Source organism: Hibiscus syriacus, unplaced genomic scaffold (assembly GCF_006381635.1).
Source record: "Hibiscus syriacus cultivar Baekdansim isolate YM2019G1 unplaced genomic scaffold, ASM638163v2 tig00000916_pilon, whole genome shotgun sequence".
Lineage (NCBI taxonomy): Eukaryota > Viridiplantae > Streptophyta > Magnoliopsida > Malvales > Malvaceae > Hibiscus > Hibiscus syriacus.
The window spans coordinates 402,961-428,652 of record NW_024061833.1 but is presented as its reverse complement, the minus strand read 5'-3'; the positions used below and the strand labels follow the sequence as shown (position 1 = coordinate 428,652).

At 34.7% G+C, this 25,692-nt stretch overlaps 5 protein-coding genes across 6 annotated transcripts; 3 read left to right on the top strand and 2 right to left on the bottom strand.

Moving 5' to 3' along the window:
- Nucleotides 1–19: 19 nt before the first annotated feature.
- On the bottom strand, nucleotides 20–7,959 carry LOC120116786 (beta-glucuronosyltransferase GlcAT14B-like). Its single transcript, XM_039137204.1, has 5 exons — nucleotides 7,844–7,959; nucleotides 7,032–7,776; nucleotides 6,557–6,632; nucleotides 6,352–6,467; nucleotides 20–591 (listed from the first exon to the last, which is right to left on the bottom strand). The coding sequence occupies exons 2-5, from the start codon at nucleotides 7,681–7,683 to the stop codon at nucleotides 20–22; spliced, it is 1,416 nt and encodes a 471-aa protein (XP_038993135.1). The 5' UTR covers nucleotides 7,684–7,776; nucleotides 7,844–7,959.
- A 6,039-nt stretch (nucleotides 7,960–13,998) lies between these two features.
- LOC120117394 (protein ULTRAPETALA 1-like) lies at nucleotides 13,999–17,060 on the top strand. Its single transcript, XM_039137681.1, has 3 exons — nucleotides 13,999–14,271; nucleotides 14,937–15,261; nucleotides 16,619–17,060. The coding sequence occupies exons 1-3, from the start codon at nucleotides 14,061–14,063 to the stop codon at nucleotides 16,791–16,793; spliced, it is 711 nt and encodes a 236-aa protein (XP_038993612.1). The 5' UTR covers nucleotides 13,999–14,060; the 3' UTR covers nucleotides 16,794–17,060.
- A 1,403-nt stretch (nucleotides 17,061–18,463) lies between these two features.
- LOC120117386 lies at nucleotides 18,464–19,513 on the top strand. The gene is made up of 2 exons (XM_039137670.1): nucleotides 18,464–19,292; nucleotides 19,442–19,513. The coding sequence occupies exons 1-2, from the start codon at nucleotides 18,470–18,472 to the stop codon at nucleotides 19,474–19,476; spliced, it is 858 nt and encodes a 285-aa protein (XP_038993601.1). The 5' UTR covers nucleotides 18,464–18,469; the 3' UTR covers nucleotides 19,477–19,513.
- A 1,946-nt stretch (nucleotides 19,514–21,459) lies between these two features.
- On the bottom strand, nucleotides 21,460–22,034 carry LOC120117402 (putative cell wall protein). 2 transcript variants are annotated; one of them, XR_005515627.1, is made up of 2 exons: nucleotides 21,603–22,034; nucleotides 21,460–21,557 (listed from the first exon to the last, which is right to left on the bottom strand). XR_005515627.1 is itself a non-coding variant. In XM_039137690.1 (2 exons), the coding sequence occupies exon 1, from the start codon at nucleotides 22,026–22,028 to the stop codon at nucleotides 21,657–21,659; it is 372 nt and encodes a 123-aa protein (XP_038993621.1). In that variant the 5' UTR covers nucleotides 22,029–22,034; the 3' UTR covers nucleotides 21,460–21,565; nucleotides 21,611–21,656. The 2 variants fall into 2 exon arrangements, 1 of the variants encoding a protein (XP_038993621.1); XM_039137690.1 differs by having other exon boundaries at nucleotides 21,460–21,565; nucleotides 21,611–22,034.
- Nucleotides 22,035–23,554: 1,520 nt separating this feature from the next.
- Nucleotides 23,555–25,125, top strand: LOC120116777 (probable terpene synthase 6). Its single transcript, XM_039137191.1, has 5 exons — nucleotides 23,555–23,780; nucleotides 23,921–24,287; nucleotides 24,360–24,479; nucleotides 24,680–24,761; nucleotides 24,898–25,125. Exons 1-5 carry the CDS (start codon nucleotides 23,771–23,773, stop codon nucleotides 25,123–25,125), a joined length of 807 nt encoding a protein of 268 aa, XP_038993122.1. The 5' UTR covers nucleotides 23,555–23,770.
- Nucleotides 25,126–25,692: the final 567 nt, after the last annotated feature.

Here is a 25,692-nt window from a genome sequence, read left to right as displayed (position 1 = left end):
AACTGTGAAAATTGATTCTTTATAGATATGTGATTAATAAGGTATGAATACAGTCACTTGGAATTCTCCAACACTTTACAATTATCATGAACACTTTTTTCCGAAAATCTTCGGATAGCAGACCTTTAACAAGTTCTTGCAGCCTCTTGGCACCAGGTCCTGGTGCAAACACAAAATCATTGCCGCGTATGGAACATGGGTCGGCTCCACCCTCTGAACTCCCAATACACCAAGCTCCAGGAGCAAAATGGTCAGTGCGGCCCAAAAGCTCTTTATCAATTTTATCCAACACTGGATCGTTCTTGTGGAACTTCCGGGCAAAGGGAGCGTTTCTTTTCACCATTTTGTCGAAGTCTTTCATTGGCAAGGATTTTGGGTGTTGCTTTGGAGGAGTGTCCCAAGCAATGTAGTGGAGATCATGACTTTTTCCAGTGCCACGAAACTCGTCGGTGTTGCAAATAACGGTATGAAAATAGCCTTCCGGAGAGGAAACGAAATTTGTATAGTACATAAGGATGGTCCGTGGATGGTTATCCCACCCCCATATACAATACTCAACAAAAGTTCTAGTAAGTGCTACCCATGCATAACCTGCAGATCAAGCAAAGCTAAGCAACACCAAGACAATTTTTTTATTCATTCACAGAGACGAGAAAATTTCATACAACAGGCCACAAAGGCAAAAACGAAATTGATCTTAAAACCAGGCATTCAGAATTCCCGAGAAACACAACTAGCGAGCTTATGGGAACCTTGTTGAGAAATAAACCGAGAACGAGTAATTTCCAGATAACCAGATTAGTGATAATGCGAAATAAAAGCGGAAAAATAATACCCGAAATTGATAACTGAATTCAGTCAATTATGCCTACGCCTCCGGACTGCTGCAGATCTTTTACTAAGAGAGAAAATTTACAGATGTTTACAAAACACTCACTACTCACAATAAAGCTTTCTAGTATTGGGAGAAAGAAATGATTTTGGGATGATTTTGAAGCTAAATGAGCTAGGGTAGTATTTCTGGTCTTTTATTCTAGCATGCCAACTGAAGCTGAACACAACTTCAGTTTGTTTGTGGTCACCGTCTTTGTCAATATGTCTGTCGGATTTTGAGCTCCACTAATCTTTTCAAGTTTCAAAATCCCATCTTATAGAAGAGAACGAATAAAATGATATCGCAATTGTATGTGTTTCGTCCTGGAATGAAAAGAAGAATTCTTCGCTAGATGGATAGCACTTTGACTGTCGCAATACAAGACATTGTTTTCTTTTTCTTGCCTAACTCTTCCAATAAACTTTGGAGCCAAACCATCTCCTTGCTGGCTTCCGTAACAGCGACATATTCTGCTTCGGTTGTGGAGAGCAACTATTTTCTGTAGTTGAGAAACTCAACTGAATGCAGTACCTCCTAGAGTATAGACATATCATGTAGTGCTCATTCTGATGTCAACATTTTCGGCTAAGTCAGCATCTACATAGCTTGTCAGTATCGTATCTCCACCTTTGAAACAAAGTGCTTTGTTTGTAGTACCCCGCAGATATATGAGGATCCGTTTGACTGCTTCCCAGTGTACCTTGCCCGAATTATTGATGTACTTGCTAACAGCTCCCACTGCATGAGCAATATCTGGTCTAGTACAAACCATGGCATACATCAGACTTCTAATTGCTGAGGCATACAACACTTTCACCATGTGTGCACATTCTTCCTCCGTCTTTGGTGACTGTTCTTTGGAGAGTCTAAAATGAACACCTAAAGGTGTACTTACTGGTTTAACATCTTGCATGTTGAACCTGGAGAGTACCTTGTTGATGTACTCAGCCTGTGATAACATCAAAGTCCTCGACTTTGTGTCTCTCTTAATACTCATCCCAAGAATCTACTTTGCAGCGCCCATATCCTTCATAGTAAACTGCTTCGACAATTTTTGCTTCAAGTGTATAATCTCTTGCATGTCTGAGCCTGCAACGAGCATGTCATCAACGTACAATAATAAAATAATGAAGTTGTTATCGAACCTCTTGATGTAACAACAATGATATGCTGGACATCTGGTAAAACCACTGCTACTCATGAAGCTATCGAACTTCTTGTACCACTGTCTAGGAGCTTGTTTTAAACCATACAAGCTATTCTTCAACCTGCATACCAGGTTTTTCTTGCTTGCCTCTATGAAGCCTTCTGGCTGCCTCATATATATTTCTTCCTCCAAATCACCATGAAGGAAAGCTTTCTTCACATCTAACTGCTCAAGATGTAGATTCTCTGCAGCTACAATTTTCAACACTATTCTGATTATAGACAACTTCACGACTGGAGAGAAAATTTCATTGTAGTCAATACCTTTTTTTTGCTGAAAACCTTTGACAACCAATCTTGCTTTGTAGCGTTTCCTTCCATCGTGCTCTTCTTTGATCCTGTAAATCCACTTGTTATGGAGCGTTTTCTTGCTTGGTGGTAATTCAGCTAATTCGCATGTCTAATTTGACATAAGTGAGTCCATCCCATCTTTCATGGAAGACTCTCACTTGGCTGAATCCTCCACCTGCATTGCTTCATTATAGCACTCTGGTTCATCATTGTTAGTCAGCAACAAGTAGTGCAAATAAGGCGAATAACGCTGGGTTGGTTTAAGAATTCTAGAGGAACGTCTTAGTTCTAGAGTGCCTGGTTCTTCTTGAACTGCTTCTGGACTGATCTGAACATTCTTTCCAGAAATCTCCTCGAACTCAACAAATTCCTTTGTTTCAGCTTCGGTATTGGAACTACTTGATTCTATGGTTGACCTTTCTTTGTACATCACATTCTCATTGAAAATGACATCTCTGCTTCTGATGATCTTTCGATTTTCGTAGTCCCAAAACTGGTAATCAAACTCATCACCACCATAACCAACAAAGACACATTTTTGGACTTGGCATCAAGTTTACTTCTTTCAGCAGAATTTATGTGTACATAAGAAATACAACCAAACACTCTTAAGTGTGAAAGGTTTATTTCTTTCTTGCTCCAAGCTTCCTCTAGTATTCCACCATCCAAGGGAACTGAGGGCCCACCGTTGATCAGGTAAGCTGCAGTGTTGATAGCTTCAGCCCATAGCAATTTGGGCAATCTGACATGTATCCTCATGCTTCTGGCACGTTCATTCAGAGTTTTGTTCATGCGCTCTGCTACGCCATTCTGTTGCGGTGTCATGGGAATTATTGTCTTCATCTTGATCCCATTGTTTGCGCATAAATCTCTGAATCTATTATTTCTGTACTCTCCTCCATTATCAGACCTCAACCGCTTAACTTTCAAACCAGTCTCATTTTCCACCATGGCCTTCCATTTTCTGAAGGTATCAAAGACTTCTAATTTCTTCTTCAGATAATAAACTCACACATTCGTTGTTGAATCATCAATGAATGTGACATAATTTAGTGAGCCTGCAAGAGATGGAACTAGAGATGGTCTCCATACATCAGTATGAACCAACTCTAACTTTTATGCCTTGGGTGTCTTACCAATCTTTGCAAAATTGACTTTCTTTTATTTGCCAAAGATACAATCCTCGCATAGTCCGGCATCTACATTCTTTAGATCCGGCAGCTTCCCTTTTGACAAAAGTGTATTCATCCCTTTCTCGCTCATATGGCCAAGCCATTGGTGCCATATGTTTGATTTTCCATCAGCATCTGCTACTGCAATAATATTCTCTAAATTTGAGGTTACATAGAGAGTACCACTCTTCTTACCACGAGAATGACGAGTGCTCCTTTGGTAATCTTCCATTCACAGCCTGAAAAAGTTGTACTATATCCTTCTCCATCAAGCTGTCCTACAAAAATCAAATTTCTTTTAAGGCAGGAATATGTATCACTCCTGTCAGCTTCCAGGTGGTCTGGTTTGGCAGTTTTAATCGGATGTCTCCTTTTTCGACAATCTTCAAGGTTTCATCATCAGCTAGATGAACCTTCCCAAAATCACCACTGACATAGTTCTCTATGATTTCTTAGCATGGGGTAGAGTGGAAAGATGCCCCTGAATCTAAGATCCATGATTTAATCAGACTGTTGACGCTTAGAATCATGGCATCACCTGTCTCCTCTGTCATGTTGGCAAATTCCTGTGCGCCGATATCTTTATTCAGTGCTCGATAATCTCTTTTAAAGTGACCCTTCTTGCCACAATTATAACAGGTAAAATCTTTCTTTCCCATTCTGGATTTTCACTGTCTGGATTTCGATCTGCCACGATTTAAATTTCTTTCTGAAATTCTCCCTCTAGACTCCGTGTGCAAGGCTGAGGAGGTTGATGCTTCACCCGATTCTCTCCGTCAAATTTCTTCGCTCAATACCAGATCCCGAACATCGTCGAATTTCAATTTACTTTTTCTCGACGAGCTGCTAACTGTTATAACAGTAGCATTCCAACTGTCTAGTAGAGATGATAAGAGAATTAAAGCTCAAACTTTATCGTCGAATTCAATTTCTACGTAACTCAACTGGGTTGTGATTGTGTTGAGTTCATTTAGGTGTTGAGCCACTGATGCCCTTTCCGCCATCCACAAATTGAATAATCGCCTCATCAAATGAACTTTGTTTGAGGCCGATGACTTCTCATACATACTGGAGAGAGTCGCCATAAGACCCGTCGTGGTCTTTTCCTTTGCTATGTTGAAAGCAACATTGCGAGATAATGTCAGTCGGATAACTCCGAGGGCTTGCCTGTCGAGAAGAGCCCAATCTTCATTCTTCATGCCCTCTGGATGCTTTCTAGAGAGTGGTTGATATAGATTTTTCCGCATCTTCCCTTCGTCTACAGCCATCGCTCCCACTCGAATCTGACTTTGTTTGGATCGGTTCTGACAATTCTTGCGAACCATCGTGTATTAGAACACCTCCGTCGACAAATTCGTATCGCCGAATTTTTTTTTCCTATTCACGAAATTTACTACTCATATGAATAGTAATCTCACAAAAAAATTGACAAAATTCACAACCAAAAGCTCTGATTACCAGTTGTTGGGAAATAAATCGAGAACGAGTAATTTCTCTATAACTAGAATAGTGAGAATGCGAAATAAAAGCGGAAAAATAATACCCGAAATTGATAACGGAGTTCAGTCAATTATGCCTACGTCTCCGGACTGTTGCAAATCTTTTACTAAGAGAGAAAATTTACAGGTGTTTACAAAACACTCACTACTCACAAGAAAGCTCTCTAGTATTAGGAGAAAGAAATGATTTTGGGATAATTTTGAAGCTAAATGAGATAAGGTATTTATAGTTGAAGCTTAGGGACTAATATTTGAAAATACCCTAAAGTCTAGTGACTAAAAATAATTTTCCCATGCCATTTAGCAGCCATTTTTTAATTCTAAGCCGCCGACTGCTGCCCTTTTCTTTGACCAACAAACCCTACGACAATATTTGATTATTCAGAAGCTTCTAACACTAGAGAAGAATTTTGGGGCATTTGCAGGAAAATATGATTCTTACAAATCTTGGTAGTTGCTTTCTGATGATACTAGCTAGCTTAATTATTGGAGGGACAGAATGATTTCTTTCTTTCTTTATGTTAATCTAAACTTGCTTAATAGACCGAAAGATATAAATACCAAAGGAGCCAACTTGATATGGGACATTCTCAAATTCGTTATTTCTAGAAAGAACCAGAAGTTTATCAATTTTAATTCAAGATGCAATGGAGTATGTTATTACCACATAATATGTATAGACTATAATGGCATATTGATCTCCAGCACGACCAAAATGATACATAAAGGATTGCATGCTTCAAGTTCTGCTCACAATGAGTTTAGATATAATGCTTAAAACCGGAGTCTAGTATACTTGCTATCATACATTATAGAACATCATATAACAAGATAACTGTCCTACATTGCTCCGCTCACTGACTATGCTCTAGTTTCCATCTCACGGTTGTTAAAATTGCATCCTGAGAGCTAGCTGCTTGGTGATTTCCCAAGCAGCTTGTTCAAGCTGATTTCTTAGCATCGAGCAATCATTGATTGTTAAAGATTTAGGTTACGTTTCAAGAGGATTGGCTTCGCAAACTTTTAGTCTAGTCTCCGGAAATAGCTTAGAATGGAGATATAGGCAGGTGAAAGACAAAGGTGACCAAAATCGTATGCTTAAAATATAAATTATTACAAGTTATCCTTATTTGGCACACTAATATGTTGATACCATATCAGTCCATGACTATAGAGCACCATTAGAGATTTCAGGATAACATGGTTGACATAATCAAAGTGGTGATGAGCAAGCAATCAACCTATGATTTGAGAAACAATTACAGAAATTATGTGCTCAAAATAAGGGAAAGGGAATAAGAGTAAAAACCTGTATACAACTTGAAAGATGTGGGCAATGATCGGCGTTGAGTGGTCCAAGCAATGTCAGACTTTTTAGACAAGTAAAGGCCTGGATCAACAATGATTGGTTTTGCTCTCGAGCTCCTGCAAAAGCATGTAAACGCACATGTAAAGCAGATGACATTTAAGGCACAAGGAAAGGGATATTTCAAGAGTAGCATGACAAGTCTTACAACTTCCAACCAGCAATCTGTGTATGTGCAATGAAATTGAGATCTCTTGACAAGTTGGAGAAAACATGCAGCAAATCTGCACAATCAGAAAACATGTCAAATATTCTTCGGTAAGCAAGCTAGAAAGACCACAAACATTTTAGCTGACCGATTCAGAAAACACTCCACAACAATAAAACGCAAGTTATAGCCATCCATTCTCTTCAAAATCCTTTTCACAGTCTAGACCTTAAGTTCTAAAATTCTCACAGAAGAATGAAAGAAACTCAAGAGTGTAGCAAGCATGTAATTTGTTCGAATGCTGTAAGGGACTGAAGCAAGTCCAATAAGATTAGGTGGTAGCAAGCAGAGTTCACAGTCAATTTAGAGATAAAATTAATACTCAAGCATGGCATTGTTTTCTAAGCACTTTATACGATAACAAGGGACAGCCTTGATAATGAATAGGTAAAAGAGCCAAAGTGTTAGCACTAACCATCTTGAGTCACTAGGGGATAATCAGAGGCACTCAGGTTTAGAAACCAATCCCACTCCAAGCTCTCCTTTAAGAGTATTGCAATTGCTTGAAGGGTACAGGCAATCATGGTGGGACCTTTGTATGTTACCAAGTTCGATTGTGCCATCACACGCACATTCTCGACTTCACGAAAAGTCGGATCAATCTTTACCATATTACTCAATTCCAGCCTTTCACGAGGAGGAGCCTCGAGATCCAAATGCAGAACATACTGATTCCTGGGGTGATACACTGCCTGCAAGGTCCTCATCATCCTATGACTATCTCCCTTAGTCCCCGAGATAAGATATGCAAGTCTAGGTGCTTTCATGTTTGCATATCCACTCGTGTTAAACGATTTCTTTAAATCCGATTCTACAAAATACCCACTAGACTCCTCTGCTCTAGCAAAGGAAATAATGTCGAATGGCAACTGATCTCCACTGTAAGGAGTATTGTTCAACCAAAAAATGGCGGAGAAAAACAAAGTAACCGATACAAGTAAGCATGCAAGAAATGGGATAATCCATTTTCTATCACTAAACACCCTTCCAGAGTGCAAATTGACGTTTTTCCTCACACTTGTCAATGGATTTTGTATCAACACAAGTTTCCTATAAAGCTTTCTCATTGTCGGTAATAAAAAAAAACTTTCCAGGCCTCTAGATTAAGCTAAAGAACCCAATAAAGTTGAAGAATCAAGCAAAAAAACCAACCAATATTACTAGGAAATAGGAATAAAAAGATACAGGGAGGACCGGAAAGAGTACCAAACCGCCTTGTTAAATGTATGGGGAACATTTAATCTGAAACCAAGTTCTCTTCAAGAGAAAACATAGGTTCCAAGCAAAAAGATCATTATTTTGACACTATCAATGGAGAAAACATGGGCCTGACCAATTGGAAAAATAACAGAGCAAATGCAGGAGGATAAATTCAGCAGGAAAACAGTAACCGACACAAACAATACCAGGAAATATATATATAAAGAAGTTAAATTTAGCCAGTAGTGAATAAAGCTCAGCTTTTTGATGCTATGTTGCCTCCAGATCTATTCATTAACCAAACCCAGAAAATAGATGATGAAGAAGCAGAAAATAATAGTATATTTATTAAGAGAGACATTAAGTTATTGGATACTTGAAATACACGAGAGTTGTAAAGGAAGAGAGGTAGAAAAACGCCTACTTCGAAACGAAAATGACCCACACAACTGCCAGAAGGATATGGAAATAAATGTTAATTAATTAAGAAATAAACTTAGTTAATGCGCGTGAATTGCAGTTCTCAACAACTATCGACCTACTCACCAAACAAAGAGTATGTAAAAAAATGGTTTATATCATAAATCTATTTAAGTGATTTTGTTGGTAAATAAATTGTTGTTATTTTTTGAGAATTTTGATTTAAGCATCGAGAATATTGGGGTACGAGCACATTAAATATTAAAAGATTGAGAGTTATATTCGAACAAATAATATATTGTACTTACTTCAAATTAATAAAAAAAATGATTTATAGGAAAAATAATTAGAAAAACACATAATTTAAAAAATATTTAATGAACTATGATAAAATTAACTGTATCAGCATAAATTATATACTGAAATAAATAAGTTTTGGTGAAATCCTTCTCATATAAATATAATTTGAATAAAGATTTGTATTTCAAAAAATCGCCCTCACATGATAATATTTTTAGGTAATGCCGTCACTATTGAAATAATTTTGATATTTTTTTAATAATTTGAAATAGTTTTAAAGTAAGATATATTTATAATTTTTTGATTAATCGATAAAGTGTCTACTTTACATAAATGTTTATTTAAATTCAATATTTATAAAGATAGTAACATTATCTTTTTATTACTGAGGTCACTTAGGTGGTGTTTGTTTTTACTGTGTAAGGTCTGCAAAGCTCTTATGTCTGCGCCGCGCAGACCACGCGCAGACATTGGGCTTCGCAGACCGTTTATTTTTTAGAAGACATAAGCTCTTCTAACGTCTGCGCGTGGTCTGCGCAGCACAGACGTGACCTTATATCTGCTGACGTCTTTTAACCTCTTCAAAGAGGTTTTATATTTAATTTTATATTATATTTGATTTTAATTTTAATATTAATTTTTTAAATAAATTAAATATTAATTTTTTAATATTATATTATAGATATTAATTTTAATATTTTTTAAAATAAATTAAATATTATTTTTTTAATATTATATTATAGATATTTAATTTTATATCATATAAATTATTTTATATATATATTTATTTTAATTATTTTGATTTAAGTTTAAATATAATATTTTTTGGATTTGTTATTTTTAAATTATATTTAAAATTTTTAGACAAAATGTAAGTATTTAAACCACATTGCTTAATAAAAAATGATTTCATTGTTTGATAATTAAGATTTTAAAATATAAAAAATTATAAATTATGTTTTTAAAATTTTAAAGTATAATCCCAATTAAATAAAAAATAATCATAAAATAATTTTATAAATTAAAAAATATTTTCTAAAAATATCATATAATTATAAAAATAAATTATGAATATATATTTAAAAAAATTAAAAGTATTACATAATTGCATATTTAAAAAATCATATAATTTAATGATCATTTATAAATTTTATTCTATAAAACTTATAAAACTAATAATACATGTGATTATGTGAGACTTATAATAGAATTAACAAGGTGGTGTTTGTTTTTCTAAAAAAAATTATTATTGTAGTTGTATGAATTATTTAAATTTTAGTATTGTAAAACTAAAATTATTTAAATCTCAGTATTGGAAAACTCTTTTAAGTTTAAAAATCAATTTATTTATATTTCAGTTTATTTTAGCAGTCTGCAGACGTTAAAAAACAAACAGTCTTCTTCTTGCAGACTGCAGACTTTTGGTCCACCTCTTCTACTGCAGATGCCTGCATATGTGGTCCATAGACTGTAGACCTTTTACCTATGTAAAAACAAACACCACCTTAATGTATTATTCCGATAAACTTAATTATAAAAAATTGAAATAAAGCACATTTAAATAATTATTACAAAATAAAAAATATATATTATGTTCATCGTGTCAATTACAATACAAAGAATATTAAAAAAAACTTAATATAAAAAAATCCCCTCCGTGCCCCTCTCCTCTCCTCACTCTCACTTTCACCTACTGATTCCTGTTGTGACTTGTTTAAGCAAGATCTTGAGTTCAAATCTTTGTGTATGTAAAAAAATATTTGTTGGAGCCCACCAAAATCCCCTCTGTGCCCCTCTCCTCTCCTCACTCTCACTTTCACTCACCAAAATCAAATGTGCTACGCGGATCAGTTCGAATTATTCAAGGCAAAGCCTTGAAGTCAGGAGGGCAACAAAAAAAAGATTTCCAAAAATTTTAGATATTTTAAAGAAAAATTATACCTGTAAATTTTTATTTTACATGAAAATTTTCTAAACTACCAGCATGTAACACATGTTACATTATGTAATTTTTTAATGTTATTACAGTCGAGGCATTTAAGATATGTTTGTAACGATAAACATCTAGATGGACGGAAAAATTATTTAGACACATAAATAAAAAAATGTATAGTTTAAACTCTTATTTTCATATTATATCTAAAAAGAATGAAAGAGTAATGACAATAACCACAAACCCAAAGTGTAGTACCCAACAAAGGCCCAATCGAGTATTATCAATTTATTAATCGATAATAATTCAATCGATGTCGATTCTTTAATTCAACCGACTAATTTGATCCAGTCATAAAAAAACGGTATATTTTATGTTATTAGGTAACAACTTGACTTTTAGTTCAATTTGATACTTATAATTTTTTTTTATCCGATTAGGTACATACTTGGCTTTTTATTCAATTTTGGTACTTATGATTTTTTTTGGCTAATTAGCTACAAACTTGGTTTAGTAGTCCAGTTTGATCCTTATAGTTTCTTTGGTTCAATTAATTATTAAATTTGAAATGAAATATTCTTATTTTGTAAAATTTTAAAAATTATTTAAATTCATCTAACTATGTCACTGTCGGATCTAAATCTAACATAATTCAATTGGAATCAAGAAATCAAGTCTAAGATATTTAATTGGATAAAATTATCTCAAGTACTGTTTTTTTTTCATGCAAATAGAAGCTGATAGTTTTATTAAGAAAATAGGAAAAATCCAAAATTACAATGAATGTTTACCGTAAATATAAATTAAACACATAATTAGGACACTTCTTATAATCATTGATATAAAAAACTAATCATCTAAGATCATATAATGAACATATAATGAAAAGGTTAAAAACCTATCCAAAAATTCAAAAAAAATATAGATACGAATATATTTGAATGCATCAACAAACCAGGATCGATCCTGATTATTTTTTGGCTCGGGGTGAAATTAAAAAACCAGTGTCAATAAACTTTTAATTAGAGTTTTTTTTAGAAGTGGAACTATTTATTAACATTAATATAAAAAATTTAATAATTACAATTGACACCTTAATAAATTTATGGCCCCGTTAATTTATTTTATAGTTTTTTTAAAATATTTTATTTTACAATTTTTAAAATTTCTTATAAAAACAAAAGAAAATATTATACTAATAATATTTTTTAATTTGTGAGCCATGGGCGGACGTCCCTTTAGCCTTGGCCCAGGGCCGACCCTGTGGCAAACAAACCACACCAGAGAATCAAACTATTGAAATATCACCGAAAATTGCAAATCAAAGTCAAGTGTTATGAGGAAACTATCTTCAAACACAAACACATATCCAAATTCAATTCAATGGTCCAAAATAAAACAAATCAACAGGATAACAAATAAAGAAGATTAAACACATGTCAAAAGACAAGAAAAAAGTGTGTCATAGAGGTAAAATTATTAGAAACTAAAAAAAATAAGAGAATTAAACATGCGATATAAAAAATAAAGAAAAACTATGAATATTGACTGTCGTTAATCAACACTAATGTTGGTATCTCCATCAATCAATAAAGATAAAAGAAAAAGAAGGCAAGCCGCGCAAAGAAGGAATTAGGGCAAGTGACACAAAGAAATAAATTAGAAGCTTTGAAATAAAATAGTGATTCTTAATTTTTTATCTCAAGTACCAAATTGAATCAATAAATAAAATTTTGATACCATATATATATATATATATATATATATATATATATATATATATATATATATATATATATATCTTTTTGTCCTAGTATGACCATAGTAAAATGCATTAATGAGAGGATAGTATTCCAAGTTATGATCATATCGGTGACCTAAAAGATACACAGAATTTTGGGTTTGGACAATCAGGCCTGAAATAATTGGGAAGGGGTCCTAGTTAATGTGGTTTCAGACACAAATTGATGTGTTGATCTTCGAACAAACATTAATCTAAGTCTACATTAGCAACTCATCATCAAATTGGGCATCATCGGGAGTCCTGTTCCTGCGATTTGAGCGGCTCCAACATTCCACCCTCTATTTGGATTCTACGAAAAAGTGAGCTCAATGTAAGACAAAGCAAAGCTTTGGTTGGTGGCCGCCAAATATTCGCCCAAGTACTTATGAAAATGTCAAACGAATATGGAACTAGGGAGCTCCACTATGGCTCTTTCAAAATGGTAGCCCAACAACCATTCAAGATAAACTTCAACTAGTCCTTTCAGAGCTGTAAGGGTAATACCTTACAATTTGTGACGACATATTATATATTGTTCATCATCTTTTTTAACTTGTTAGAAATATCAACAATTATTTTTCGTCTAAATCAAAATGAATGAATTAAACCTCTCAACAAATGTATCTTAAAACCTGTAAAATGTTGAAAGAGTATAATATCGATATTATAACCACGACGTCTTTATGTGGTGATGGATCGGATAAACTCGCCCTTTCTACATCTGCAAGCGAACGCTGTAGCTGTGTCGACCACCACCAGGTACCCCCAGTCCATTTTTCCATGTGCCAAAAGTCAGGGACAGATTGTGCCAAAGCGTGGCGCCGATTTCGTATGGTTCGCTTGTTCCAAAAGAATAAAATAAAGTTGGCAATCATTGTAATCAGCAGCATGATCGATGTAATCTGTTGATATGAACCTAATTTAAATTTGTTTTCATATGCATTATTTTAGACGCGACAGTGAGTTTGACTCGGTAAAACCCTTTTTTTTATACGCAATGGGCTATGAGCTTGTGTGGACCACTGCGCAGTAGCCATGCACGTTGCTGGCAAGACGAGGCATAACCATTCAGTCAAAAGTTAGTACTGGTTCAATGGATGCAGACCCTTTAAGCTCTTAATCCATTGTTTTTCATAAATCACATTTGACATTAATGGCATTTTCTGTAAAGTTTCTTTGTGATCAACCTAACATTTTATTTTGTCATGAAATGACATTACATTTATGAATTTGATTGAATGATGGATTGCTTTTGTTATTTGTCATATGAAGTAATTGTCTTATATGGTCATTCTTGGCTGTCATTTCGAATTTCCAACCTTAAATACAAATAAATAAAAATATTATCAGAAAAACATGAGATATATTATATCTTTTTAATAAAATTTTAAATTAATATTTTTAAATAAAAATAAATTTTTAATAGAATTTAGAATAAAACATAAATATTTTCCATTAACCAAGGTGCGGTTGCCCCAAAGATGTCTTCTTTCTCGTTTAATGTCAAGCGATTAGCACAATTTTACTCTTACTCTCTCCTTCAACGCACGGTATTTGTTTCGTTTGACAACTCATCTCTCTCTCTCTCTCTCTCCAACTTATTCTCCACCAGTAATCAGCATAAAGGTGCCTGTTATTCCTGCCCTTTTCTTTTGTTTTTAGTCTTCTTATTCTTATAAATTTTCCTTCTCTCTTCAACGTTATTCATATGATCCATTTTTCTCTTCTTTGAAGTTTCTGGGGTTCTTTAAGAAACAGTGCGCGTGGAAGCGTCGGGATTTTTGTTAGAGAGAGAGAAAGAGAGAGAAATGGAGAATGGGGTAGAGAAAGAAAGTGGATCTATGATGTTCAGCGAAGAGGAGTTGAGGGAGGTAAGTGGATTGAAGAAAGGAGGGGATTTTGTAGAAGTGACATGCGGGTGTACTAGCCATAGGTATGGCGATGCAGTTGGCAAGCTTAGGATTTTCTCTAATGGTCACCTTGAAATCGCATGCGAATGCACCCCTGGTTGCAATGAAGGTTTCTCCTTTTCTTCATCCTTTTGTTTCTTCCCTTCTCCATACTTGTTTACCTTTGATTCTGCTGGGAAATGGGTTTTGAATTTTGTGCGTGTTTAATGCAAAATTTTATTCAAGCTACGGTGCATTTTACGTTGATAGCTGTCGCTTTCTCTTTATTTAATCGAGTTTTTTGATAGAGTGAGAAGTGGTTTGGTTTTGGTTTCTGTTTTACAGTTTGTTACTGTGCATGTGTTGCTTTGTCTCAGTGAACTGGTTTTTCCTTGGTTTGTACCACAATAAGATGTTCATGCACATGTTGTTCTGTTCTAATGTCATGCCATTGTGGAGTATGACCGGTTCCAAGTATTGACTACAGTGTAAATGTTTGAGAAAAAAACATACCTTTGAGCTAATCAAAGTTTTAACTTAAATGCATGAGTCCAGCTTTATCAGCATCAGTTCTTACAATTAAATATAACTCAAACAGGCTTAAGCTGTCTCTAGTGTACTGTGATCTCTGCCTTCACTGTTTAATAGAATTATAGAGCCATCCAATGTTAGCTGCATATGATATCATCTTTCCCCTTATTCTGACAGTCCTAGTTACTTTTTTATTTCCCTACCAAATGTTAAAGTCCTTTTCTTTTCCTTCCTAATTGTGAGGATGCTGATTACCACGACCAGACAAGTTGAGTCCTGCTGCATTTGAGAAGCATTCCGGAAGAGAGACAGCTAGAAAGTGGAAAAATAATGTTTGGCTGATGGTTAACGGGGAGAAGGTTTCACTATCAAAGACTGCATTTCTGAAATACTACAATCAAGCATCAAAAAGTGCCAATGGTATCAATAAATCCCATAATGGAAGAGTTTGTCATCGTGATGAGTTTGTTCGCTGTACCGGGTGTGACAAGGAGAGAAGATTTCGATTGCGGACGAAAGAGGAATGTAGGATTCACCATGATGCTTCAGCAGATGTGAACTGGAAATGTTCTGATCTTCAATATGACAGGTGTGTCTCCCCATTGTTGATTATGTTCTTATCTGATAAAATTGCATTTGTAGCCTGTAGGAATTAGTAATTCTAAAGCATGCTTCCGGGCTTAATATTTCTTTTTAACTCCTTAAATACCCGATTGTAAAAATTAAAATGTAATATGTAGATAATGCATGAGGTAAACAAAACACTCCCTTTTTTTTTTCTTCTCTATCATGAAAGCATTTCATTATTTTTATGGCTACTAAGGAAGTCATGGACATGGCATATCGGTGTTGTACTTGTATCTCTGTTTGAGACGCGCATGTATTTGACATAAGTATTTAATTATTCGTTATTTGATTGTATAAAATATTTAAAGTCAAAACTTATTATTAAAAAATAGTTTTTTCCTAAAAAAATGCCATGTTATATGTTCGTGTCATGTCTTGTGGTATTGTATTCTGTATGTCTGTGTTTCATGGACGGCTAGAGGACCTAATGATCAGTGCATTTTTACTCCTTTTGATGTTTGCTTTATAGAACTTAATTGTTATGTGTATTTATATCATTTTGACCTTCCATATGAACTTGATCCTTGTGCTTAATGTGCATTAGTTGAATTAAAATGGGTAGCAGCATTTATAATCTCGTAAAACCTATGAGTTCACAGCTTCTTAAAAGTTATCAATATTCTTTGATAATATTAAAAGCACCAATATTCCACTTGATTCACTTAAAAATCAGTTAGATTGGATGTTGAGAACCATAACAAGTAAATTTGGTTGAAGAACCTAGTCCTGCACATGAGGCATAGTTTTGGACTTTTGGCACCAAGCCATTGTTTACTTGTGCAACAAGAAATCATAGGTCTAGAATAACCAGCTCAATTTCCCTGCACGTGGTTTAGTCCTAGTGTTCTTGCTTTTCATGTCCGTTTGACTGTTGCCTTTGGGATTTTGAAAATGGTTTTATTTGTCAAGTTCATAAAAGTTAACTAATTTACCAGAACACGCGGTTTTCGTATTGATTGCCTGACCAAGCTGCAATTTACTCTCTCTGTTTTGAGTTTTGTCCTTGTATACCCCATCTCTCTTTTTGAACTAACCGGCGGAAGATGGAGGGGACAGACAAGAAACTGAAAGAGTTAAGCCAAGCTAGACAGTCCCCCACTTTTATTCCATGATGCTCCTATAAGTATTTTATATGAACATTTTAAGGGTGTGTATAGAACTTTAAGCCCAACTAATCCTTTCAAGTTGTTATAAGTGATGCTAAGCTGAATTTTCATGCACGCAACTATAGACTAAGAATACTCTCATCATTTGCTATATGTTATGGCAAGTCGGCAACATACACTCTGGCTTATAGTTAACAAATTTTCACATTTCAGAATAACATGCAACATCGAGGAAGAGCGAGCAAGCCGAAGGGTATACAGGGGCTGCCCTCGTTCTCCGACATGCAAGGGTTGTACTTCCTGTGTGTGCTTTGGGTGTGGAATTTGCCGTTTCAGTGATTGCAATTGCCAAACCTGCATCGACTTCATTCGGAATGCCAAAGTTTGAGTCTGGAGTAGGTTCTTTTGTTGTTGCTCTGGTTGAGTATTCATGGTTCTCATTGTCTGGTTTGAAACTTGAAATGAATTCAATTTTAGATATCTGCATTGATGTTTAATAGACATTGCTAGGGTCAGCCAAGGAATGATAAGGTGGTGGTTGATAATACACGCTCTCTTTTGATCTCCATCTTCATAATAGCCGAGTTGAACTTTCACTCTCTTCCTCCATAGATGTACTCGGCTTTACCTTCTTATTTTGACTCTTTTTCTACCATCACGAGTTTCGACTTTAAAATGAAAAATTAAAATATGGTTTTTTCTGGTACAATAACACCACAAAGCAGCTGAGATATCTGCCCGTTTTTTCCTCTATAGACTTCTCAATTGTGTCGGAGAACGAAGCACAATTCTTCTGCCCTGTGTGTGCGGGCAGATATTTTAAATTAATATCAGGGAGACACAATTCTTCTGCAAAATTCTTCTCTTTCAAAAATTACAAACATGTCAATTAAATATTATTACAAACAATAATAATTTTATTCTCTAAAATTTATATATTCTATCAATTTTTTCTTATTCGAAATAATTTAATAAATTTAATTTTTCATTTTAAAAAAATCTATTAATTTAGTCTTTTTTAATGACATTTTTAAATCAAACGAGTTAATCGGATCAAAACAACAGTTAAATAATAACGTTATGCTATAAAGCAATAACATTTATTATTAAAGGAAAAGCACAAATGGTCCCGTAACTATAGGGGTTACTTTGTTGAGTCTCTCAACTATTAAACGTTACAAAATAATCCCCTGATTACAGGACGTTGCTTTTTTTTAGTCCCATGTTTATTAAAAGTTACAAAATGGTCACCCAACTATTGATACGTTCCAAACTCGTCATTTCCCATTAAAAAATTGACGACAATATGAGCTAAACGTTAACATAATAACTGAGATATTATAAAATTTGATCTCAGAATCTCAAACGACTATACAAGTCAAATGGTTCTAGGATCATATTTTATTATATCTCAATCAGCAGGTTAACATCTAGCTCAGACGACAGCCAAATTTTTAACGAAAAAAGATTAGTTTGGAACATATGTATAGTCAAGTGATCATTTTGTAGCTTTTAATATTCGAGGGACTCAACAAAGCAATACCCAATAGTTAGGTGACAATTTTATAACTTTTAATAATTAAAAGACTCAACAAAGTAACATCTTATAATTAGGTGACCATTTATTGACTTTACCCTATATCAAACTATTATTATATAAAAAAATAATTATTATGAAAATATTATTAAAATTTTAAAATGACAAAATTGTATTTTTATTAATATGATATTAATACAAAGTAATATATGTTAAAAACTATCAATCATTTGAAATTATTTATACCTATTATATATATAATGCTTAAACTTAAAATATTAAGAAATAATAATAATTTCTTAATGATTAAATATAAAGGTTAGAGTATATTTTACCGTTAAAATTATGAACTAATAAATATTAACCCCAAGAAATATTAGCAACTCGAGAGTTGAGAGGGGATTGCTTGCTTAAGTAGCCAACAGGCAGTGGGAGTGTCAGCAGTTTTGGGGTGTTGCTGTGGATAGCTGCCCACCATTTCCCCTTTCAAATTCCTCCCTCTCTCTACTGCTATAGGTATCTCTTGTATGGATGGAACACAGCCGTTTAATTTTCAAACCATAAATCAAAATCCCACCTACTTCAGTTCTACCATTCCCTACTCTACATCTCCAAATATGGGCTGCTGCTTCAGCTCCACCTCCTCCACCAAACCCAATCATCCACCGTACCAACCTCCCATTCTACGGTCTCACAAAACCCCATCTCCTCCTCAAGAAGATGAAGAAGAAGCTGTTATAAAAGAAGTATTGGTGCTTTCAGAAACACCCAAAGTACCTCACGATAACCAACAAGAGAATATCACTCAAACTCCTCCACCCCTTCCGCCGCCGCCACCCAAAACCGAAACACAGGTTTCCCATGCGACCAAGCAAATACAACAAGAAGATCAAGAGCAAGAAACCTATCATATCTCTCAACAATCAGAGATTTACAGCGTCTCTGAAACCATAACAACAACTACGACTACGACAGCAACCGAATGCCTTGATGAAGCAACGAGTAAAGACAACAGCAAACTCAAACATAAGTCCCCAGCAAAGGCAATAAAAAAACGTCCCGGTTCCACCAATGGAGACCCTGCCAATGTTCGAGCTAGAAGAGAAAGTGTCCGTGGTCGAGGACGGGGATTAAGTGCGGCGAGGACTGTGCAACGTAACGTTGGGTCCAGGTCCAGGTCACCCGGAACAGGAAGAGCCGGTGGGGTGAGCCACGGTGCCGTCGGGAAGACTCCCGCGACGGTGACCGGCAAAACCGATAAAAAGACAAGTATTAGAGCGAGCGCGACAGTGGAGGGCCAGAGTAAGAGAGAGGAAGATGGGAAAAAGGACGTATCGGAGCAACAGGGCAGTGAGTCAATCGAGAACCCTCAGGTTTCTTTAGAGTGCTTCATCTTTTTATGAATATTTTTGCTTAAAAAAATCTGCAAAAGCTTTCTTCTGTAGTGCGCTGCTTCCTTAATCTGTCGTGTAGTAGACATGTTTTCTTGTATTTAACAGTTTCAAGCTGCAAACCCAAAGCTTCTGTTGAATAAAGTAATGTCGAATCATCGTTTCAAGATACACAATTTTAAATAAGTCAAACAATACTTGATATTTTATACGTCCTAAATTTGAAATTAAAGATGTCATAAAATTAAGAATAAATTACATATTTAGGTACTCATCTATTTTTAAGATTTTATTTTGGTTATCTAATTATTCTCTTTTCAAAAATTCTATCCAATATTATATTTTAGTTATGTTTTTGTCTTATATCTTAAAAAGTAAGCAAAACTGTTAACGTAATAATTTTTATTTTTTTAATGATGACGTGACATTCTCTTATGATAACACATGAATATAATTATTAAATTTTAAACAGTAATTGATCAAAATAGAACAAAAATGTTATGTTAGCTATGATTTAAAAAATGTATAAATTCAAAATTAGCCCCTCAATATTTATGAAAATAATCATCTTGACCCATATTTTTTTTGGAGTATTTTAGCCTTAAATGTTTCATTTTAGGGCAAAAGGCCCCTTTGTTAGTGGAAACTATTATTTAACAAATGACTAGCGCTCTATAATATATGTCTTTTTACTCTAAAATGAAACGTTGGGATCAAAATGCTCCAAAAAATAAGAGTCAACATGACTATTTAGTCAAACGTTATGGACCATTATATCTTAAAATAAAACATTGGACCAAAATGCTCTAAAAAGAATATGGGATAAAATGATTATTTTGATAAATATTGGGGATTAATTTTGGAATTATGCTTTTAGAAAAAATAATTGGATAATCAAAATGCAACCATAGAAATAAGTAAGTGACTACATACACAAATTACCCTAAAATCTATCAAAAATAATTGGATGAGATACTAGAGTCGTTAAGCAATGTCAGAGGTTCGAATGCTGACGTTTACGAATGGAGCAAACTATGTTGGGAGAGTCGCTCTCACCTTTGTAGTACATGATATGGATTAGTCGATCAATAGATCATATACCAATGATTAACTAAAAAAAATCATCGAACGTTGGATTATAAATCATTCCGACGTTCCAATTAAATTGTTATTGAAAAGAATGTTTTAGGGTTTGTATTGTAGTCTAATAAGCATTGATACTATATTTCAACTATGTCCTTCTTGATCTTTTCACACATCTAATGCACACAAAACTATATGCATTTTGTTAGTTTTTTATTAGAAGCAAAAATTTGAATTAAAGAACACTCATTATAATATTATATTTCTTCCCCATCAAGTAATTAAGCCAATAAATAGATAATATTGATTAGGATTAGAATATAATAAAACCTTAGAATCCGTGGGAGGCAATATATCTATAAATCCTTATAATTTTAATATCATAAGGAAATTCTCTGCTTTGTGGTTTTTCTATTCTAGTGTTTTTCATGTAAATTATAATGTTTTTGTTTTCAATTTTATTTGTTCTATTCATTGTTATCGTCGTGATCATCGTAACAGTTTGAACAGAAATTGAAGCTTTGGAGACAATCCCTGATAGGCTGATACAATTGATGCAATTCTTCAGCATTTTCAACCTTGGAAACTCCAAATTGTTCTCAATGTTCTATATATAGGGCATGGGGATAAGAATTACCTTAAGAACTCTAGGAAACCAGTAATAAAATGGGTGCCAAAAATACATTGGATTAAATGGAGGTGGTTCTACTAGTTGTGTCCAGCTTGATGTTGTGCAGGCTGAAGATGTTGTTATACAAATTTTGAGATAAAGACTACTCTGTTTCCTCAAAAGGGTGAGAAACTCCAGGCTTGGATGAGTTCACATCATTGTTTCTCTAAGTGGCATGACAGATTGCAACAAATATTGATATAAAATTTTATATTAGGGAATGCAAACTTAGAAAATTATATTATAAATTTAGACTCAATCTATTTCTCGAAAAATACTTCATCAAGGCTATTAAGTATTTTTTTTTGTTCAGTAGGAACTAAGTGAACATATAAGAAAGACGTAAACAAGCACAATACACCACGATTAATAATTAATTTGGAAATTGATATACATTATTACTTAGGCAACAAATAGTTTCCGACTGGAAAATGCAAACACGACTAGACTCTAAGACTTCACTAAAATGACAACCAACTCCAATTCATATAGACAACAAGGGGACTCGATCTCGATAACCGATTGCCTTTATTCTCTGATGGATTCAAAGTTCCATAGCCCAGCACATGTTCAAGGACGTGCTGCACCACGGCCTCCAGGGATCGGCACCTCGAAACCAGGGTTTGGAACGAATGTGTCATCACCACCCGGAATCTGGCTATTTCCACCGATACTTGTGCCACCAGAGTTTCCGCCAGTACTTCCAGTGTGACCACCACTGATGGTACTGTGTGGATGGTGATGTTTGAAAACCGGTGGCAGCAACACTCGTCCGAGTCCCGGAATGAGCACGCTGCGGTCATGTTTCAGAAACTCAGGATGCTTCATTTGATCATCGTTCTTCGGCATGTCTCGTGCCGCAATCACTTGCTCGGAAATAGCAAGCACGATGCCTACAGCGAAAAGGAAACCAACAAACAAGGAACTGGTTTTGCTAGCCATTAGAATTCAATGGTTTCTGGTATGGTGGTTAGAATTAGCTAAGGATTCTTATATAGCGAAGGTTTCAAGTGAGTTGGTTGATCAAACGGCGGTGAGTTAAAAAGAGGGTTCCATGTTGAAAACGCCATTTGAAGGTGACGTTCCAGAAACACAAGCTAATGCATGCATGGTGCAATTATGCTAGCTTGAATTGCATAGGTAGGTTAGGTGACTTAGGTTTTATGAAAAAAATTATTTTAAAATTTTACTAGAATGTTATAAAAAAACATAGTTATTATGCCCCATTGCAAAATGTTAAATGCCACCAACCAAAACGGAGGCAATAAAGGATTTATTATTATACATGAAGCCGAGATTTTTAATCCATTTTGCCCATATGAGTACGTATATTGAATGCGTTTGTAAATGTAGGTGAGTATTGAAGGTATGTGTTAGTTAAAGACTTATTCTTCATGACAAATGATTGCTCATATACGAACCCAGGTGATGCTGCCATGCCGACAGTGTAAGCGTTTAAAAATGTTAGAACATTATACACATGAACATAATGGAGCCCTAGACGAGTGGAATTGAGCCACCATAATAATTAACTGCTTAAGCAACATTTTGGTACAAGAAAGCCCAATCATGATCAATCCGAATAAAAAGTCCAATCATGATAAAAAATTATATTTTTTAATTCTTAAATTTATTTTAAATTTTTTTTAAGGTCAAGGATTCTAACCCTACGTTTTATTTTCCACGATGATCAAAATAATAATAATAATAAAACAACAAATAATCCAAGTATAGTCGCAATTTCGATAAAGAAGAACAAAGCTCAATAAGAATAGTAAATATTAGTATTCAAAAGAAATCATCATTACATATCATCAAAATCACTAAAACATTGGATAATCAGTACAAATATTAAATTACAAGAACGGAAGTGATGGATGCTTAAAAAATTCAACAAAAAGAGGATTTCTAAGATCTTTGCTTTTTTATTCAAACTTACCCCCCATTTCATATAATATAAATTCAATGCACGTATGTATTAATACATTTCTCTAGACTCTAGAGGGACACTCTTCTTGGTTTCTATAAGTAGCCTCAGCTAGCCATCAACTTAGCACCCAAGTCTTTGCTTACTGCTTAGCATTCACAAATTAGAATGACAGTCCACGTCTGTGTTTTCAGCAACATCCTTTGCCTCTCTAAACCTTTCTCTCCTCCAAACCCAATCCTTCGCCCCCTGCGCGTAAAGAATATTAGAGGCAACGCCAAGAGTTGCTTTGCTGCTCTTTCTACAAAATCGGCAAACAGTGACCAGCAGGAAATTGCTCGTCCCCTGACCAACTTTGCACCAGACATATGTGGTGATCGTTTCCTCACACTTCCATTTGATAAGTCGGTATAAATATTACATCACTTAGTTCATTTATTTTACAGAGTTTAATTTCAGACAATCCAAATTCAACCTCAATATCCATTTGTTCATGTATGTAGGAATTTGAAGCATGCTCAAAACAAGTTCAAGTGTTGAAAGCAAAGGTGATGGATATGCTGGTGGATACTGCAAGTGATCCAATAGCGAATATGCATCTCATACATACCCTATGCCGCTTAGGAGTGTCTCATCATTTCGAAAATGAAATAGAAAAGCAATTAGCTCACCATTTTGTCACGCTTGGTGAAGTCTTTGACCATGATTTACACAAACTGCAGTCGTATTTCAAGTTTTCAGATTCCATGGTTATAACATGTCTTCTGGTAAGTATAATCTAGTATTTGCATGCATACATACACATATCGATAAGTGTAATCTAGTATCATATTGGATTTGAAACTGATGTTATTGGGCATCTTTCTTTTCGGGATACTTATGCGATATTATTGGGTTTTTAAAACAGATGTTTTTAACAAATTTAAGGATGCGAATGGTAAGTTTAAAGATAGTGATATAAAGGGGATTATTAGCTTACATGAAGCAACCCAGTTTAGGATAAATGGTGATGCTATTTTAGATGAAGCCCTGACTTTCACGAAACCGGAGTTGCAGTCCATTGCAAGCCATTCAATTGATCCGCATCTTTCTGAATACATTGTAAATGCCCTGAATTATCCCAACCTCAAAGACGTGCAAAGACTAGAAGAAAGGAAATTCATCTACTTTTATGAAATGGATGCATCAAGAAACAAGACGCTGCATGAGTTTGCTAAATATGATTTTAACTGGATCCAGATGCTACATCAACAGGAACTAATAGCACTATGCAGGTAATGAAATCTTTTTGTACCTTAACTAGCCAAACCATGACCCGTTATTCCGATATGTTATTTGTGTTGCAGCTGGTGGAAAGAAGAAAATATGGCATCAAAGTTTACATATATTCGAAACAGAGTTGTCGATTCCTACTTCACGGCAGTTGGGTATTACTTTGAACCACGTTATGCGCGTGCTCGCTACATGTAAACTAAATTGTTACTACTATGGATATTGATGGATGATACGTACGATGCCTACGGTAATTTTGAAGAACTCCAGTGTTTCACTGATGCAATGAAAAAGTTATAAAGTTTTCTAACTAATTTACAATCTGTAATTCATTCATCTCGAAGAACACTGATAAACAAACATACAATATGCTAATTGTGTTGTGTGATTTTAGATTTGATGTTACAGCCATGGATAAACTTCCAGCAGATTATCTAAAACTTCTATATAAGACAATATTAGATGTTCATGATGAAGTTTAGGAGATGGTTAGAAATGAAGGGAGATCCTTCGCCGTCTCTCACACTAGGAACGAGGTAAAGTAAATAAACTTACGCCAATCATCTTTAATTACATTCTTAACAACCGCTAGTTAAGTTTGCCGGTGTCCAGTTCAAGAAAACAGCGGAAGCTAATTATGAACAGCCGCGGTGGGTGCATGAAGGATATCAGCCAACTTTTCATGAGTTTTTAGAATCTGCAATGATAGCAGCTAGAGGCAATGCTACTATGGCTCAGGTCCTCATAGGAATTGAAGAAGCAGACGAAAATGAATACCAGCGTCTGATAAATACTGATAACATAATTTATAAAGCCATCGACTTATTTGCTTGTCTCTAAAATGATATTAATACTAATGAGGTAAATTTAATAATGATAATGAACAAATTACTTTATAATCAACTCAAACTATTTAAAAAGAAACTAATATCGAAGAGTGTAAATTTAGATATTCTATACTTGTTTTCTTGACCTATTTTGTTAATGGTGGAAGGCAGAAGAAAAGGGGGTGTTAGAATATATGTTTAATATATTCTGTTTATAGTGTGTATCATTAGTTTGGAATGTATATCTTTGTTTCCTTAATTGTAGCCTAATTGATCTCCTGTAATCATGTATATATTCCACGGTTTAGTAATGAGAAAGGCAACAGATTAATCTCTTTCATGGTATCAGTATAGGGTTTCCATTCTTGGTTTCTCTCCTAACATTCGGCCCTCCCTTCTGCCTCTACCTATCTTTCTTCTTTCTTCTTCCGCTGCACTACATTTTCCATGGCTGAAACATCAAAATTTCATCCGGCTTTGACTATAACCAATGTTAAGTCTCTTGTTCCCATCACGTTGGACGCCGATCATGGAATGTATCACTATTGGGCTGCCCTTTTTAAGGTGCTTGTTAGGGTTC